This window comes from Puntigrus tetrazona, chromosome 8, assembly GCF_018831695.1.
Source record: "Puntigrus tetrazona isolate hp1 chromosome 8, ASM1883169v1, whole genome shotgun sequence".
Lineage (NCBI taxonomy): Eukaryota > Metazoa > Chordata > Actinopteri > Cypriniformes > Cyprinidae > Puntigrus > Puntigrus tetrazona.
The window spans coordinates 2,312,408-2,332,232 of record NC_056706.1 but is presented as its reverse complement, the minus strand read 5'-3'; the positions used below and the strand labels follow the sequence as shown (position 1 = coordinate 2,332,232).

General features: G+C 43.3%; 1 protein-coding gene across 3 annotated transcripts; it reads right to left on the bottom strand.

Annotated features, from left to right (window-relative positions):
• Positions 1 to 461: 461 nt before the first annotated feature.
• lhx2b (LIM homeobox 2b) lies at positions 462 to 8,634 on the bottom strand. Of its 3 annotated transcripts, none has more exons than XM_043246144.1 (5): positions 7,694 to 8,634; positions 6,346 to 6,548; positions 5,028 to 5,395; positions 2,482 to 2,687; positions 462 to 1,651 (listed from the first exon to the last, which is right to left on the bottom strand). In XM_043246144.1, the coding sequence occupies exons 1-5, from the start codon at positions 7,904 to 7,906 to the stop codon at positions 1,361 to 1,363; spliced, it is 1,281 nt and encodes a 426-aa protein (XP_043102079.1). In that variant the 5' UTR covers positions 7,907 to 8,634; the 3' UTR covers positions 462 to 1,360. The 3 variants fall into 3 exon arrangements, with proteins under 3 accessions (XP_043102079.1, XP_043102078.1, XP_043102080.1); XM_043246143.1 differs by having other exon boundaries at positions 5,028 to 5,398; positions 7,694 to 8,630; XM_043246145.1 differs by having other exon boundaries at positions 5,028 to 5,398; positions 8,096 to 8,630.
• Between the last annotated feature and the right edge of the window lie 11,191 nt (positions 8,635 to 19,825).

The following is a 19,825-nucleotide window of genomic DNA, read 5'->3' as shown; positions in this document are numbered from 1 at the left end:
TATGGAAAACATTAATATTTGTAATATCACATAAGTCTATAAATATATATATATATATATATATATATATATATATATATATATATTTTTAATATATATAATATATATATATATATATATATATATATATATATATATATATATATATATATATATATATAAATATATAAAATTTACATGTTGACAACAACCTGGATTTATTTATTTTATTTAATTATTTGAATTAAAATGCAACCATGTAGTGTGTGTGACAAGATGTGTTTTAACAAACGGGGCACCAAACTGCATTTGGTCTTGAGATTCTCGATTTTAAATTACCATGACAACTAGCATTAACGTATCAACGTCCGGTTAGAACGCGTTTTGTCTTTAAGCTCTAGATTTGTGTTAACGCCGTCTGCACCGCCGTTACGTAAAACGCTTCGAAAACGGGTGAAATAATGAGGCCCAGGAAAAAAAAAAACAGTGATTCATTTTTTTATATTTTTTACAGAACTGAAGATTTACATCAAAGGGGGGATACTGCAGGGAGTGGACTCGAAATTTCTCAATAATCTGTCAAAACTGTACAGCATTTCAACAAGCAGCCTCTGGTTACCATGGAAACATTTACCCTGTCTCCAACACTGTCACATCTTAATGGTTGAGAGAAAAAAAAAATAATAATAATAATAAAAAATCACCTAACCGAAGTGTTTCATTCCGTAAATCAGTGTTTGTCTGTGATGAGCTCCATTACATGGCGCCGTTTCCGATCAAGGTTTTTTCTTTGTACAAACTCTCCACGGCCGCTTTTTCTCGCCCAGTGCATGAAACGTGTTTTCGGGGTTTTCGTATGTACTGCTATCGTATCCAGTGATTTCTGAGTGAGGTAATATGTTGGAATGAGAGTGTGTGTGTGTGTGTGTGTGCACGTGTGATTAACTCAACCGTTTTCATCATCCGACAAATGAAGGTACACATTTTCTGACGTAGTTCGTTTAGCGTTGCTAAAGGGGCTTCAGTGACTACGCTGCAGGATAAGGCACGTGACAGTCAGGCTAGGTTACGCTGTAATTATTCACATTATAATCCAGTTTCCTCACACTGACTCCTGTGCGTGAACATAAATAAGAGGTTGACGGACGAACGCGTTTCCCGGCTCAGTCTCTCTCTGTAAACACGGTCGGGAAGGGGGACATTAAAAAAAAGTAAAAGCAAATCAGTCTCTTATCAACAGATCCTTCGGTGAAACTTGAGTCTGCCCCGAAATGCAATACTCTAAACGAAGAGTTTCTCGTTTTTTTCAGTCTCTTAAATGGGAGCGGAGTTATAAAAACGCCCAGGTAGATCGGTTTACGTTTCAGGTTCGATCCGAGCATCAGAAGAGGCTGGTTAAGGTGCTCTGCGAAGGACTCCGGCATTCGTGGACGTCCAGGCTGCCCGGGACGGAGGTCAGTACGGAGGTGACGGTGGGCATCGTGGGGTTGGTCAGGTCCGTGAGGGTGGTGGGAGTGCTGGACGGGCTCATGGAGGCGTTGGAGATCTCCGAGGCCGGTCCGGACGGCGTTCCTCCGGGCAGGGTCGAGCCGTCCGAGGCCTTGTCCACTCCCGTGTTCTCCTGGCGCAGGAGGTTTCGTCTGAACTTGGCCCGGGCGTTCTGGAACCAGACCTGCGAGGCACAGACACGAGATGCTCAGGAGACGGACAGGTAATCAGCGCTTCGACGTTCGAGTACGTATTTTTAAGTATTTCCTTCTGTCTTGTTTCAGACGAACGCTAAACGATTCTTTTTTTTTCGCCTTGTTTTACGTACGCCTGTAATTAATACACATCTCTCTCTTTTAGGAACAAATGAATAGCATTCCATTGGCTTGAGAAGCGCATTCCTCGGGTCTCGTTTGTTGCCGATGCGAAGGAGTGCGCTGTTTATTGCAACGTTTTACTCAATACATATCATATTGAGTCCGACTTTATTTGCATACACGCAGACTCATCTAAAGTGACAGCAAATCTCTATTGGCTGCAAAAAATCCATAAAACGGTCCTACTTTATCTGCACATATGTGTTATGTAGCAAAAGTGCTTATAATATGGTCCAGCTCTGATGGTCCATCTGTAACGCATGACATAAACATCAACGATTTTCTGAAACAATGTGTTATGCACAAAAACCCAAAAACGTGTCACCCTGGACCACAAAACCAGTCGTAAGAGTCAATTTTGTAGATTTATAAGACAGTATTCGCCTGGGATCTTTAAAGCTGTCCAAATGAAGTTCTTAGGAATGCATATTACTGAAAGGCTTTCATATAGGCTTTCATAAAAGAAAATCTATCATTTCGCACCACATATGACGTATTATAATACACCTGCGCGACTCGAGATCGGTTTTGTGGTGACTAAAATAAAAACCGAAGGCTTTTCGCGGTCGGCGTGCGCTCAAGTCTCAAAGCTGAGAAGAACCGCCTAAAGAGAAAACGATTAGTCTAGTTTTCTGACCTGCAGGACACGCTTGGTGAGGCCTGTTTTCTGGGCCAGCTGTTTCAGATCCTTGGCGTCGGGATTGTGGTTGATGGCAAAATACGACTTCATGGTCCTCAGCTGATGGTGTTTAAACGACGTTCTCATGCGCTTGGTCTTCTGGCTGGTGCTGTACTGCGAGTCTCTGTCCATGGGATCGCCATCGTTCTCGTTGCAGCTCAGAGCTGAACCCAAAAAAAACGCAAAGCGGATTAGCTGCGTTGCTGTTATCGATCCCGAAACACCACAAAGCTACACATGCAGACTGGGTTTTCCACAACGTTAAACAGCTTTCGGGGGCTGAAGCTCAACAATAAGCAGACGAGATGCAGCGACAGAACGATCAGGCGCCGTGACGAGAACGAGGACGTGCCTCTCAGGTTCTTTTGTTTCTTTGATTGCACTCCAACGTTGCGTTCAGCCTCGGATTCGGCTACATTAAAGAGCCACGGCACCATCATGTTGCTGTGCTTGCAACTTACTGCATGCATAATAATCCGCATTATGCTGGAGTCTTGCATCATGCCCTCTTGGTCTTTTAAAACCCAACTATTTGATAATAAAGGCATGCGTTTTAGCTGATTTTTTCAATAAAAAATCAGCTACACACACACATATGGCCATATCCTAGCTTCTCTTTTTTTTTTTGGCGTCTTGTGTAGGATTTGATCGTGAAAAGCCCACACTCTCCGTCTTGGACCCGAGCGTTTAGGAGATAGGCCTGTCTGAATGTGTCAGAAATGTGTTTGCGCCAGTTCCAAATCCTTGGCAGAAGTTTATGTGTTGCTAGACGCATGACAGTTCAGAATTATGTTTTCTCTGACAACTACAAATATTAGTCATTGAAAACGGTCCGATCAACACTTCTGATAATTAACCTTGAATGCTTTACAACGCCGCACATGGCGAACAAATGTTTCCTCCCGGACGTAAACACGGCCATTGAGAAAACGCTGTTACCTTCGCGCGCGTCGGGAGCGCTCACCTTCTCTTATTTACGCGCGCGCGCTCGCTTCGTCGCGTCTTTATTGTTCTTGTTTTGCGGGGTTTGATCTCGCGCTGTCGTTTTGAAGCGCGAGCTGATGGGGGCAGCAATGATCTGACTGCGTCTGGCTCGCCGGGGTTCGCGCGCTCCGGTCGACGCGTCGTTTTCCGATTTCAAAAAGTTTCTTCAAGTCCCCGTGTAAATTTAACAGTTCTTCAGAAGCCGGTCGGTCCGGCGAACAAGACCGCGGTTGTTGTGATACATTTTGCCAGCTTCAATTAACGCTCCCAAGACGACGGGAATTACAAAGCAACCGAACAATAAAGTGCTAAAAAATAAAAAGCGCCGCTTTTACGCATTTTGCAGTGGAAATATGGCTCGGAGATATAATAAAACTCGTATTTTATGGTTACAGTCTTAATCTGACTCAAACGATTTCAGCATGCGCCTTCTGTGATGGAGATTTTGTTTTTGGAAAAACCGTTTTATTGATCCATTTCGCTTTAGTTGATCAGAAATTAAATCCTTGAACCAAAGAAAGCGATGAATATTCGGGAAGAAATTGTTTGCTTAGACTATAATTGTTTTTTACCCTATATGTTTTTTATGCTCGTGCATAATCTCTATATTTAAAGCAAAAGGCACAGTAAATTAATTCGAAGATTTTCCCTTTCTTTCTTTCTTTCTTTCTTTCTTTCTTTCTTTCTTTCTTTCTTTCTTTCACTTGTGTTTAATCTTCCGGAGGTCTCGACTAGCATCTAAGCCATTTTCCACTTGTCAGTCTCTGTAGTCGTCATCATTCCTCTGTTTGGTCCTCAAGCAGGGGCCCAAACGCCCCGCTGAGGGGCCCGAAATGCCCGAGCGAACAAGTCACGTTGTTCCGAATCGTTCAGCACAAGCTCAAGTGCTTTAGTAGAAATCTGTGATGTGTGTCGATCGTCTTTAAAAAAAAAAAAAGAGTGGCGCATTTTTGTCTTTCACGTGGTCTATTGTACATATTCATCTCGTATATAATATTTTTTAACGCTTTTGTTAACGCGAAATGTTTAATACAGAATCACGATATGTTAAAAAGGCGCTCTATCGTTGTTTTAAACGCATAAACGGAAATTAAATATAGAAATATTATTTAAACATCATATTTTTCGAATGCCTTTTTAAATGTCGGCCTTGTTTTTTGCATTATAAAATGCATTTAACGTGCACTTTCGATTAATTAAAAACTACAGCCCTGTTTGTGAAAGTCGAACAAATTAGCGGCAGTTAAAATTTCGCTTAAGGTTTCTGCAAATGAATTAGACCTGTTTTTTTTTTTTTTTATTGCTCTGCGACGACTTCGTTGGCTATCCAGTGGCGCCCAAAAAGTTTCTCAGGCCTTGAAATTCTTGGGCTAACGCGGCCGCGCGCTCTCCAAAGCTTTTCCGGATGTGACGCGCGCGTGCAACCCGTTCATAAAATCAGATTAACGGCAAATGATGTTTGCAAACGAATAAAACGAGCATTAAACCAGCAGCAACGAGAAGTTGAGCGTTGGCCTCACCTGCGTTATAAGCCGCCAAGTCCGCTCCGGGCCCCGGGCTCTTCCTCTTTCGGGGCCGGCCCTTCTGCACCGTGTTCACGCCGTTATAATAAGACAGTCCTAGAGGGCCCGCGCTGCCCAGTCCTTTATTAGGCGCTACATCCGTGTGATTGAAATGCGTGGGGAAGTCTCCCTGGATGAGCGTTTCAAAGTGTAGCCTGCAGTACACCAGACTGTCTTTCATGCCGAAGTGGTCCCCAGTCGTCAGCATTTTGTTGCAAGTCGTGCAGGTGAAACAGTTCAAGTGGTACACCAAATCCCTGGCCCTCATGACCATTTCCGAGGCCGAGATCCCGAGGTGGCACCGGGCACATCTCTGCACCGAAAACCTTCTGCGAGAGAACAGAGCAGCTGTGACCTTTCAGCACACTTCATCCGGAAGGTGGGCCCACCGCTCGCGAGCTTCCCATAATAACATACGGACGCGTTATAGCATGCGATTCTGCATTAAAGCCGTATTCTTTCTTTTTAGCTGAAGTAAAACAGCAGGACGCGCGAGCTAATAGTTCGGTGGAATCTCGTCTCACCGATAATTACGTCTCGAATAATTGCTAAATAGCCTGCAATTGAGATTGACGGGAGCTGCAGCCTCGTTTGAACGCAGGAACGGGTAAAGCCTTCACTTATATGATTATCTTAATAGGCCTCTCGCCTCCCTCTGATTATTAAATCGTACAATGACACGCAGAATCAGTGCACAGTCAGCTAAATATCACACAGACAGCTAAGGCTTTTTCTGCACGTCTTCTGTTGTGTTTTTTTGTATTTCGTGCAATCGTGAATCGTTTGTGGGTTGCTTTTATTTAGTTTTTATAAAGACGTCGAAAATCATCTGCAGCATATGAATATATAATATATATTTGTTTATTTGGCTGTTACGAGAATATTTAAAAATGTTCGCAATCGTTATTTAGCTGTATTAATTGCATTGTGAGGTCTATATACAGAAAAAAATATATATATATAACTTTGCTAGTTAACGTGAACAAAAAGTTCAATTATAGGCGAAAAAAATACGGCTTTGTATTATTAGACTGATTATTAAAAACCAACAGGGAGGGAAAAAAAATCCGACGTTTTGCTTTTTTGCGCTTTTACGCACGCGTAAAAACTGTTACGTCGTTTTCTTTTTGCATTATCAAAGCGCATAATGACCAGGCCTAAACGCAACCCGCAGACGACAAAAAAAAAGCGGGCTTCTCGTTTTTATTAGCCGTTTATGCACGAACGAAAATGCCGTAAAAGACCGCGCAACTTTCGAGCAAACGAGCTGGCTCACCTGTAATAGTCTTCTTTGCAGTAGATGCTTCCGTCTTTGCTGAAGCAGGTGAGTTCAGACTCCAGGTTGAGCTTGCACTCGCAGCACTTCAGACAGCGCATGTGCCACTGCTTGTCCACGGCGAGCAGGTAATAGCGGTCGGAGATCTTCCCTCCGCAGCCCGCGCACAGAGCCACCCGGTCCCCGCTGATCGAAGGCATGTTCTGCGCAAACACAGGCGAAAGGCTGCAACTCAAAGGCCAGTTTCATTAAAGCACTCCTATCCCTGCACCCCTTGTCTGCGGCGTGGCGCAAATGGATATTTCCAAAAGGCGCAAAATGCGTAACGCGCGGCTATTTAAAGAATGACCGAAAACGCGGTTTTACGCGTCCGTTACGCGGACGAAGCGTTACTAGTGTTCACTTCTGTGGGGGAATGGGAGGGGCGTGGGGTTGAGAAGATAAATGCAGAAGTGCACGGAGCGAGCGAGCGGGCTGTACTCTGATTTGTATTTAATATTTCCCGTGACAACGGAATTCCGCGAATAACGCGAAAATAACCGCGAGAGGAGATTGCGTTGCGCGCGTCTCCGTTCGCGTCGTTTTTGTTCTTTAATAAAGGCCCGGTTTGGAAAATGTGATACGCGTATAAGCGAATTAATCAAAGGCTGAGCTTGTTTTATTGTGTTTACGCTCGGCGTGTTGTGTGGCCTTAGATACACCGCACAGCAAACACACTCGTGATGTATGTAGGCTACACACACACACACACACACAGAATAATATCGTGGTTTATTCTTTAGCATTTCTTTATTTGTAATTTTGGATTCGTCGTCGTGTAAGTTTTGAGACGCAATTGTATATTTATATTTATTTATATTTATATTGTATTGTATTTTTTGCTGCTGTTAATCACGCATTATGCGTTTTACTTCGATCCCAACATCTGCTCGTGATTTTATTCGTAAATACATCATAAAAAAAATAAACGTATATTTCTGCGTCGCTCAAAGTTTAGCAGCACCGCACAAGCGTGCGTAAAAAATATTTTAAGTGCATCAGATTTTCTAATAGTTAATTATTTGACCACTTTATCGAACGAGCGCACTTTTTTTTTTCCCAGCCGAAATGAAACCGGACCGCAGGCCGTTCCTAATCGATAGCGTTTCTCGCGGCTTTCTCGAACCCTTTGCGTCCCACCCGTGACAAAGCACGCGCGGGAGACCGGGCCTTGCGATATTTTTGGCTTCGCAGAAGTTTCGAGTTTGATCGGAATCGCATCTCCGGGCCTCTATCGCGCCGCTGAAACATTAGGCTGTTAGGATTTCCAAGCAAAGCGCCTGGAGCGAGAGGCACGGCTTTCTCCTACCGTTTCTGTTTCCCCCATATCTATGGCCGAGCTGATAGTCGCCGAATCGCTCTTTCCTCTCCGCTCCATTTCTTCCATAACACCATGCATCTCGCCTCCGGGCAGACCGTGGAAAAGCATCGCTGCCGCAGATGAGACCGAATAGCACGTGTTTCCGTCAGATCCGCAACCCAAGATTTCCGTGAGACGCACTTCTAGCCCCGTGCAGTTCATATGACCTCTCTCGCTCTCGTTAAGTAATTCCCGTTTGGAGGATCCGATCGGTCTAAACGGCGTTCGTTTGTCAGAAATGTCAGCTCCGTGTTCTGAGAGGTTCTTTTAAATGCATCGAGATCGCAAAACACGCACCCAGCACGGATCGGTTTAGCCTACGAGAGCATTCCGGAGCTTTTGAGGACGTACCGGCTACGAAGCCCCTCTACATGCGTGACACTCGGACCCTCCTATTTCTTCTCGAGCAACTTTCAGTCACCACATTTCGGACGCGCGCTCGCCGGCGTACGATTTCAGTCTTTCTCTCTCGTCTTTCGGAGCGCGGTCATCACACGCGGACGCACGCGCGCGCGCTCAAAAACACACAAAAAAAAACAAAAACAAAAAAAAACAAAAATCCGTTATCGCGTCGCCGGGGAATAAAAAAATATATACAATCCCGAAATGCCTGGGAGAAGCGACCGCGGTGGTTATATCTTCATCCGCGTCTCTGCGCCTCCTCCGCACGAGCGCCAAAAAAAAAAAAACACCGTCCGGTTTCAGGAGGCTTCGGCTCGGGTGAGAATCATCTCGAGGTCTGCTCTGTCGAGAGAGGCGGCCGTCCTGTCATGTCGACTGAGGAGGAGGAGGAGTTGAGGACACTTTTTGGTTTGTGTAATCCAGTGAAGACGGCGAGGTTCCCTGCGCTCTTCCCTCTCCAAACGTGAGCAAACCCAACGCGCCTTTTCTACCGGGACTTTGACGTCACTCCGTTCCGTTCGTGATTATTGGCTGCCCGAGCTCTTGATATACGCGCCGTATCGAACTGTTGCGGGGATTTTAACGTCAGCCGGACCCGAATGTGATGGCGACCCCAGACTTTTCCCGAAAAAAGACGTTCTTTCGACCCATTCGTTTAACGCGTCGGAAAACTCAACGCGTCGCGAAATATAAACTTTCTCGAGCCGGACGTTTCAGAAGTGACGCGTTAATTCCATTTAATATAGAGCTGCGAGTCTCGTGCCACGCGAAACAGTAGTTCCTCTCCTTTTTTTTTTTAGCTGTTGTTGTTTTTCTCCGTTCCTCGGCGTTCCAACAAAAGGATCCGGAAGAACGGGATAGTCTCTTCCCTGCAGACAGCATTGAGTGTAAAACTCAAGAGTATCTGGGAGAAGTCCGATTAGATTCAGTCGTTTTAATTCATCGCAACAACTAAAAAACACTTGCTGCACCAAACGCTAAAATGCAACACAAATAATCTCGAGGTTTTCTTCGCCACGTTAATATTTCAGTGTTCCTCTTAATTTTATTCTGCATTAACCTAAACAAAATAAGCATGCATTGAGATATATATATATATATATATATATATATATATATATATATATATATATATATATATATAAAGAGTTATGAGAGTGTTTGGAAAGCTAAGGAAAACACTCACAATAAATATCTCGGCTCATCCATTATTAATGGCCGTCCTCTTTTGTAGCTCGTATGGACTGCTGTGAGCCACTGGTCCCAAATCCCAAAAGACCACATATTTGTTTTACTTATTCAGTCCATCCAGTATAAAAAAAAAGGTGACGATCTTAACAACGTCTCTGATGCCCAAGCAGTTACTCGAGAGGTAAAGAAAACGCGCGAAAGCGATTCGGTCGATCGTGTATTACAGCTCTTTCACTCGTTGCGTTTTTTTTTGTTTTGTTTTTTTTTTTTCCAAATGTCTTCGCGGTGGCTTTTTCAGTTGCTCATTTAATTTTTGGGGTTTTGTTTTCGCTCGAAGAATTCATAACGCGCTCTTAATTGGCGCTCTGAACTTAATTGGCGAGACAGTATTAATTTCTAGCCCTGGAGAGCAGCGGACCTCAGGAACGAACCAGTGGGAGACGAATTCATGCAGCCCCCACGTGACTCGTGTTTTAACAAAATAGGCATGACGGAAGCGAAAACCAATTGATTTTTGACTGCTGGTGTTAATATCGCAACGGTGATCTGCAAATAACCGCATTTATATTTTGCAACGCTTTTATATGTTGTACCGTGAGGTCAGCTTGCTTCACAGCAACGCTTAAACTAATTAAATTTATTATTTATAATAATATATAATATACCGCTCGTTCAAAGTTTGCTTTCGCGTTGAGCACAGTTTTAGCGTGCACGAAGCTTTACAAAAACATTTCCTATATCGTGCAAACGTTTTTGCATGAACGCGCACGGCGCAGAATTATTTTAAACTACATTAGGTTTGATATTCGCCCTCTTTTTTGTGATATCCCTGCCAGACCCGTTCGAAATGCGTTTGGGTTTAATTGCAATTCGTATTCGTAAACAATGCTCTCGAACGCCGTGTTAAAAATCTAAAATCCTCGTTTCAAGAAGTTGCTGGAAGAGCTCGTTAGTTGCTCAAAAAAAAAAAAAAAAAAAAAAGTCACGGGGTTCTTGTTTATTCCTCCAATAACGGAGCCCGAACGCGAGCGGCGCGACAGATTAAGGCTGGCATTAACTCCGACACATTATCAGCTTGCGTCTTATAAACAAACACCTGGCTTTTTGACAAGAGCGCGAGCTTCGCGTGCGTCCCCGGGAAGAGCGGCCGCGTCCGAGCGCGCGCTTTAATTCGTGCGAAGGAACTTTCCTTAAAACAGTCCCGTTTAGCACGTGGCTCGTAAACGGTAAACGACGTCGAATCGATCGATCGCGATCAGCTATATGACGCGCTTGATACGCACAGAATAAAAAAAAAAGTCTCAAACGCAAGGCCGCCCGAACGCTTTAAGAGGAAGGTTAGCCTACGTTAAGGAATTCAACGCGTGATCCGACCTGAGTGACTCCGTCCAAATATATGTGACTTTTTCTGCGTGTCGCGGTGAGAAGCACGGCTCGCTTTCGCATTAAGCGCGCGATCGTGGGAATCCCTGGAATAAACGCTTGACTGCAAAAAAAAAAGCCACGCGTTTGTCCACTGATCCAAATATTTAGGCTGCTCGTTTAATGAGAGATAGTCTGAGCTGTCACGAGAGGAACAGGTGCTGCTACTGTTTATGTAGAGCGACAGATACACCAGCTACGAGCTACCACGGCCCTGGCAATCACTGGGGCCTATTAAGTGACGATTGTAGCGCGCCAGCCTATGGTGAGCCTAATAGTGATGCAGCAGACGGATAGACTATTAATAAAAGTACCCACGGCGTTGAAGGGCAGGCGATAATATTAAAGTTTTATTGCACAAATATAAAAAAAAGGCATGTTAAGCTCCCAAATCCTTATGCAAATGAAATCCCGTGTAATACCCTTAATTGAATACATGCATATTTATAATGCGCGCTCTCCGTCTAGTATAATGTTGGCTTATACATTAAACATTTCGGTGCGGGGTATCGTGAGGCGTGTGCGAAATGTGGTATTTCGCGAACCCGTCCGGCCTAAAAACGAAATTAAAAAAAAACTACACTCGCGTGCAGGCCACGCGTTAGTTCGTTCGCGAATTAGGGAGGGTTTCGGTGGATCGGACCTCCTTTTTAAAGTCGGGATAAGGGTGATGTATTTTTAAATTGCACGCAAAGAAGCTGATCGTGTTTTTGCGAGGGGGTGCTTCAAACGTTTCGGTGACGCCGTAAGTCAGAACGCGCGCGGAGCAATTTTCACCTGTCGCGAAACAGACGTTTTCCGCCGGAGGGGGTAACCATGGCAACAGTACACCGCTCACGCGCTTTCCGATAGCATCGATTGCGCGAGCGTTGCACTTTTTTTTTTTTTGTATAACTTTATTATAGAATTTACATACTAAAGAGAGATTTAACGGGTTTGCGTATATATATATATATATATATATATATATATATATATATATATATATATATATATATATATATATATATATATATATATAAAGAAAAACAAAGAACGTTACAATTTAATAATTGCATTTAACAATTTAAAAAGTCGATTCATGTGCCATTTCCCATCTGCTATTAGTTCAATATGGTTTTCGCGTCCTTTTTGTTTTTCGCGCGTTACTCGAGACGTTAGCCAACCTGTTTGGTTTGTCAAGCAGTGCCTCTGATTTGATAAACGTCTGCTTCGTATTCCTCGGTGTTGTTTCAGTCAGATCTAATAACTGGAGCTCGGTGTTTAATACGGTTTGTACTCAAACACCAGGGAAAGCGAGCGCGTTTTGTCTGCCGCCTTTGTATCTCTCCCCGTGATAATTCCATCCAGCTCTGATCAAACCGCTGATATTTCTGTGCTGAGATTTGGGGCTTTCACCACGAACGAACAGAGCAACGCTGCCTACCCACTCCCGGTGAACGGATCGTTAATCTTTTATCCCGAGAACCGTGGAAGCCTGGCTGAAAAAAAATGTTTTATTTCATTTTATATTGGTAAACTGCAAAGCGCTATATATATAGAAAGTGAACATTAAAACTGTGGATTTATTTTACACGCTCAGCATCTGTTAGCTGTCGTTCTCTGGGCTCTGAATTAAAAGTGGACGGATAGCGGCCCTTCTTTTACCCTGTTAATGAGTTCAAGGTTTGCCCTTTACCTTCTGTCTGAATCAGATTCTTCCGATGAGGTGTGAGAGCGGAAACCAATAACAACTTCCTCGTCGTGACACCGCTCTTCTGACAAGACTGGCGCGAGAGCAGCCAAAGTATGCTGCAGACTGCATTGATCAGTTCGTGCTTTATTAATTCTATTTTGAAAAACACAGTAGAGTTCAGAATAACTATAACTAAGCATATCAGAAACGTTAGTGTGCATTCATGCGTTTAGCCTATGCATTATCTATTATTTATATTGTTTTACACAGTTGTAGAGTAGAATAGTATCATCATCATTATTATTATTAATAACAACAACAATAATCGTTTTTAAACCAATGCATAATGTGAATGGTTGCCGTAGACACATGAAATAATAGACGTGTATGAAGAGGTCGTCGCTCCAGTCTTTCTGTCTGTAGTCCTGCTAATTAGACTCTCTCTCTCTCTCTCTCTCTCTCTCTCTCTCTCTCTCTCTCTCTCTCTCTCTCTCTCTCTCTCTCTCTCTCTCTCTCTTCTTTCCGACCAAAGATGGTTGCGACCGGTTTCCTCATGTTCTAAAATCCAGGCTTAAAAAGACTGCATTGACCCACGCATGATTAAAGAATAATTTGTCTAAATAAGATTAAGCGACGGATTTCCGGGCGCAAATCAACTTTATTAGCATTTGCTGCTAATAAAAGGCGTCGAACGCATAGCGAGAGTTCGCAATGAAAACGTAGATCGGCTAATTAGCGGGAATTTTCAACTATTGCCTCTTATAAAAATCCAGAGCAATTAAAAGCGAAAGCGGCTTTGAAGTTCCAGTTCAACTCCCGGGTCTCGCGATAGTTTATTCGCGTGCGCGTTTACGTCAGAGTCCGAGGCGCGAGGGAGCCGCCTCAGAGACGTATGGAAGAGCGCCTCGAAAGCCGTCGCAAACATCCAAACTTCAAAAAGCTGGCGTTTTAAACGCCGAGGGCCGGCCGACCAAACCAATTAGATGTAGGATGCGGTGACCGTTCTGCTCTTGCCCATTAGCGGTGCTGTCTCATTATACAGTCGCACCATTTGGAATTGATTATAGATTAGCTCGAGAGCGCGACTGCCTTCAACTTCTAATATTAACCTGTCAGTCTCGGGCCAAAATTCAGGAGGAAAGCCGGTGATTGGGGAACGTTTCAGAACGACGGTTTATGTATAAGAGAGCAGCACCTGGCTGATAGAGTGCATAATTAGGGAACATTTTTATGGAAAATGAAGGGATGAGCTCGGACTTCTGGGGTAGAAATATGTAGACGATCTTCCTAATTTAATTGGCGTAAAGTAAGGTTGCACTCGTTCGTTAATGGATGTGACCGAGGTAAGCATACCTTGAACTTTAAAACATCAATAATCACCTGGAGTCTTATTGATTGTTTTGCAACTTAAATATCCCAAAACCCAGACAGAGCTAAAGCCGGTGCTTTGAGAACTTTGCGTTTCTCCGTCCGATCGTTACTCGCGAGGAGAAACCCGCGCAACGGAAAGCACTTTCCGAAGCAACGCAGGCTCTTAGCTTGGTTTTGTCCCACACTTTTTGGAGAACCTCTGGCCCGGTTTAGGCGAGGGGGAGAAAAAGAGAACATTTCTTTTGTTTGCCTCCGTCCTTTCTCTGACTATTTGTCCCTGTAAGAGCAGTGAGCTTCTTTCCAGCATCTGCAGGCTGGATTAGCCAGAGGAGACGGAGCTTGTATTATATCCTGAAGGGGCTTGTACTGTAAAGGTTCACTACAAGTTCCCTCTCCTTGCTTTTCTCCTCCTAAACATACCGCCGACTTGAATAGGAGGATAACTCTTTGTTAACAGGGCAACTATTAACTCACATGGAGTTAATCAGAGTCAGTGGAATGGTGTATGTATTAACATCTGAATGGGCCATAGTCTCCACTCTGGTCTGCTTTATATGGTGGGTCCTCAAAAGGGACAAGGCTTTGCCCTTTAAATACTTCCTACTTCCCAGTATTGGTTTGGCCTGGAAGAGAAAGCTGTGTTTAAAAGTAAACACTTACAGAAAAACGCTTCCTGTGCGTGCTAATGTCACCGTTATCCAGATCCGCGATGCTGGATCCAAAGTAGATAAATAGTCTTTGATCTTTGACATCCATAAAATGCTCACATCCAGTCCTAACACGCAGTAAAAAGAGGATTCTGTCTTTAAAATCACAGCCAGGGACTGGGTTTACAACGCCGAGAGGAAATTCGGAAGAGCGCTTTGGGTTTTCTGCTCTGAAGAACGGACGGAGCTGTGTTTAATTGCAAAAATATTCCAGAGCGTGAATGTGCCCGCGCCATCCTGCGCCGTTCCTCTCTTTCCTTGCTGACAGCAGTGCTGAGTCCTGGCTGGTCGAAGACAATGTGTTCTGTCTTTGTCTGAGCCTTAGGTACACAGATAGCGCTGACCTCTTCATTCAGACCCCTGGCCCGCCGAACAGGAGGAAACGCTAATTAACATCTTACAGCTCTCATTTGTTCTCAACACCGCTGGAGAAGCGGAGTGTGAAAGCGGCGGTGCGTAGTTGCGTGTGTGTGTGTGTGTGTGTGGTGTTATGCATAAATTGAGTAAACAAGTTATCTGCGAGCGTTATAGCGACATGCGACGGCGTCCTTCTGAAACTTGAGTTGGTTCACACCGACGCGCTCGCGGCGTCTTCCAGGAGCTCGACCCCAGCTCGGACTCCTGCGGAAGTTGCGCGACGTCACGGAGGATTAGATGAGGACGCTAATGTTGTGTAAATTTCCCCAAATGTCTATATGGTATCAGCTCCTCTGTTCTCCTCTGATTAGCTCGGCATGGTCTATTTGCTAAACCGGTGGCCCCGTCCTCTCGGAGGCCTTCGCTTATTTGTTCTTGATCATTTTATTGAGTCGCTGGGGGAAAGTAAAGCTGATGTGGAAACGTAGACTTAGTGGGATTTATCCATGGGAGTGAAAAGGGCCTTTTCTCTGGTTTTGTTGGTTTAAACCTTGTCTTACCACCCACCCCCCCTTCCACCCACCAGCCTAAAAGCTTTTGACATCTTCATCTAGTTCACAGTGGGCAGGCTTTGTTTGCTCTTGTCAGGAGAGCGGATGGGGTTTTGCCCCTGTGAGCCTAGTGGCACAAGCGCAGGACTTTGCCGTGGACGAAAAGGGAAGGGGGTTGGAGGGAGGGAGCGGGGGGCTTCTCCGCTCCAGCTCGGGCCAAAGCGGGCGCTTCGCTCCAGCCCCAAGCCCTCCTCCTCCTCCTCTTTCAGATCCCCACAATATGGTCATTGTCCGGCGGTGAATAACGTGGCCACTCCGGCGATGTGGGCCGCTTCTCGGGCTTTGACTATGAACCAGATTTCTTTCTTCAGCGTGAAAGAAGTCTAATCCATGTAAATATGGGGATTTTGTAGATAGAGCTTTCGCCATGGAGGGGAGGAGATTGTTGGGGTGGGGTGGAGGAGGAGGAGGAGGGGGGGTCTGTGTGAGAGGGAGGGACAGCAATTTAACCTTTGACCTGACAAATAAGGAGCATGAAAGTTCCAGAATTGGCAGACAAAAAGAGGCCGCCGCGGCTGATTGGGTTTTCTTTGTGGCTCTCGGCTGTACGGGGATGACTGACGGATGACACGTCGTGAAGACGAAGAGCGCATGACTGTACGCGCTACTTTAACTCAGCATTTGATCGGAGTCGAAGCGCGCGGATCCATGAGTCGGGAGTCTGTTTTCCCCCAGCGCCCGTATCTCGCGCGCTTTAGTGTTCTTTGAATATAACGCTCCAGAAACCCCCACAAACACACAACACCCAAATGTCACTTGTAAAACATCAAGGGAGTCATAACGTAGCTGGTAAAGACACAAAACATTGCCGTTAGCCCAGACGTGTGATATTGCTACGTTTACTATGGTGCGTGGCATGGAGGAAAACGCCCCCTTCTCCTTTTTAGGTATATACAGTGTGCCAAAAAAAGAAAGGGGCGCGTCCTCTGCGTTTTAGCTCTATCACCTACTTCATATTTTGTGATTTGTATTTTTTTGGTACACTTTCTTTACATGCATGTGCAACATGCACGGCCACGAGAAAAATGTTTTAATTCCTAAAATAAAACAGTTCAATAAATAAATGAGGAAAACGCACACTTTTTATGAAGATAATGTTAGTTTTTTAGATGCGTGCAGTGTGCAAAGTTGCAAAAAATGATATAATTTTGTAAAGCTAAAACACGATATATGAATATGAATGATATATGTAATTAAAATAGCCATACTGGTGTAGTTTTACAAATGTGAGAAATTAGGGGTCGCAATTGAAAAGTTAAGTTGGTGACTTGTGCAAATTTCTAGTTCATTTCCAACTTCATATATATATATATATATATTTTTATATATATACATTTTAGCCCCCCAAATTTTTTTTACTCTCCTTTGTGTCTTTCCTCTGCTAAATATTTTGAAAAATGTTGGCGTCCTTTCAACTGTTGCGCAGTAAAGTTCTACAAAATATCTTGTTTTGTTTTCTAGAGTAGAAATAAAGATTGTAATTGCAGACAGGTGAGCAAATGATGATGGAATTGAATTTTTTGAATGAACGGTCGCTTTAAAATGGGCAGGTAATATGGCTGCAAACACCCAGGTAGCCGTCTATTGAATCTCTGACTAAAACCTGTGTGTGTGTGTGTGTGTGTGTGTGTCATACTGACCCCACCTTATTCCAGACCTGTTCCTTTCATGACTTCCTTCCTGCTTTTAGGGTTTTATCGTTTCCTCTAGGAGAAGACAGTTTAAGAGGGCTGTCTGATCGGTTCTTGCGCGATGCATGTACTAGATCATCAGTTAGGGTCTGTTCGGATGCACTTTAAAAATAGACACGTATCTGGTGGTGTCTGAAAGTCGTTTCGCGATTGATAAAGCGTTGTTGCATGCCTGTAATTTAACCTTGCTGGACAAAGCGCTGGGCTAAGAGTGAACGCGTGTGTGTGCATCGGTGTGCATGTTTGTGCATGAGAGAGCGTGTTTGTGAGTGCCTTGATTGGCTTGTATGTTTTCTTTTCCTTTCATGTGTTTTTAGTCTCCAGTGCTTTGTTCCTTTTATAATTACAGCAGTGTTCTCCTCTGAGAGCTCTGGTTGCCGCGGTGAGGAGCACACACACGCACACACACACACTCCCCTCTCTGCTGCAAATACCCATTAACGTGTAGAGCGAAAGCTGTCTGTTTATACCTTTTATACAGGGGCACAATTAAAACAGAGCAAGATCAAAAAGATATTGAAGTTTTCTTTTGGGGGGATATGGTTCAAAAATGCAGATTTAGATATTGACGGCAAGACTTTTTTTAATCATTAGGGAGACGATGATCGTTAAAGCTACCTCAGCGATTCAGTGCGCACACACTCACGCTGCTGCTCTTTACCGAGATGTCTATGTATGTAATTTTGTTAGCAATCAGAGTTGCAACAATAACGCTTGTATTCAAACAGGTTTCCGTTGACCCCGGCAAGCAGATAGCCCCGCCCCCGAAGCCACGCCATTGGTTGAACCGGTGGGTCCGTGTTAAGATGTTCAAACAACGTTTCATAGAAATCAAGCTACAGTTGTTTCAGCACATGAATCTGGGAAACACTGATAAAATTGCACACTTCAGCTTTAAAGATGAACAAGGCTTTAGAAATGAAGGCCTTGACCTGATCTGCAGGCTTTTTGTGCTGATTTTTTAGGGATAATCTCTAGAACGGATAGTATTGAACCTGAAGGCAAAACACTGGCAAAAACCTAAAGGCAAAAAAAACATTGTTTTTTTTATGCGATAGTCAGTTTTGTGATGTTGGGCTGTTTGACTTTTCATAAAATGTTGTTTCATTGGAAAGAAAACATGCAAAATACATGGAAAATAATTTTCCCTTTTATTGCAGTTGATCTATTTTCTTGCATAGAACATTTTCATTAAATTAAAAATAAGAACCCTCCACTTGTGACGTACATCAAAGTTTTATACTATATATTATATTATATTATACTGTATATTGCATTTTTAACACTTTGAGTTTGAGCTTTATTTTATACACCAATGTGAATTTTTTATAAATTTTTTTCCTGTCCTGTAAACTTAAAAAAAGAGACAAAATTTTATGTGTATACACTTAAATTAATTCACAATGAATTGTTTAGTGCTGATAGTAATCGCATCCAAAATAATTTTTTTATGTTTACATAATATATATATATATATATATATATATATATATATATATATATATATATATATATATATATATATATATATATATATATATATATATATGTATGTATATATTTAAGAAAGATAAGTTTATATATTATACATATTTAAATATAATGTAAAATTTAAGAATAGAAATATATAAATGTATATACATGTGAATATTTTCAATATATATACTGTATATGTGTGTATTTATATATACGTAATAAATATGCACAGATTGTTTAAGTAAACAAAAAACGTTTATTTTGTGATTTATCGTTTGACAGCACTAATATATTTATATAATTTATACATAAATATTTTGAACACACATAATATATTTTTCTTAGATATACACGCGCGTCTGTGTGTATTTGTATGTACCTAATAAATATACACAAATATGTTATGGAAACTTCTATATCGTTTGATAGCGCTAAATTATAAAAAAATCCAGCTGTCTTGCCCGTAATTGGTAGCCAGTAGCTATTGTTGTTAAAAGTGTAAATATAAGATGTTTAAAAAGCAAGTATAAGTGGGTTTGACATCCGTAGAGGATGTTGGTCGCACAGGGGCCTCTGAATGAAATTAGCGCGTGCTTTACGGTAAGTAACCGTGACTCTGTTGCATCTCTCAGCGTGCGTTTGATGACTGATCCAGACCTCTTTTTTTTCGTTCCAGGAGTCAGCGGTCGGGGCTCCTCGGCTCTGGCGTGTGAGGGCCCGGGGACGCGCCGGCGTGGAGCTGTCCTCCTTCAATTCACACTCATCTCCCCTGCCTCACGGGTGTGAAATTATAAGCTCGGAGGACTCCCCCGTTCACGTTTTACAAGACTCCAGGTTATTAGCCAAACAAGGCGTGCATGCACTTCCCCGGTGCCACAGTTTTCACAGCCGAGGATTTGGACCTTTATTTTCGTTCGCCCCCTGTTTTTTCACCTCTCTACCCTCCTCATTTATGTCCGTCTCTCTCCGAGAGCCCGCGGACGAGGTGTTACAACAGCCCGATGTGAAATAGGGTTTGACTCGAGTGAAAAATCGGGGGGGCCCCGCTTTCCGTCCGTCCGTCCGTCCGTCCTCAGCGCCGCTCCTGCCTTCGCACCTTTTATATGCACTTTCATTCAGATCTCTCTCGGAACAAGGGAAAATGGTTTTTGCCACGTCCATTTGTTCTCGAAAGAGGA

Coding starts and splice junctions, on each gene's coding strand:
- lhx2b (XM_043246143.1), bottom strand. CDS start 7,906: ATGAACTGCACGGGGCTAGAAGTGCGTCTCACGGAAATCTTGGGTTGC. Junction 6,549..7,693: donor ATATGGGGGAAACAGAAACG/GTAGGAGAAAGC, acceptor GTGTTTGCGCAG/AACATGCCTTCGATCAGCGG. Junction 1,652..2,481: donor TCACCAAGCGTGTCCTGCAG/GTCAGAAAACTA, acceptor TGTGCCTCGCAG/GTCTGGTTCCAGAACGCCCG.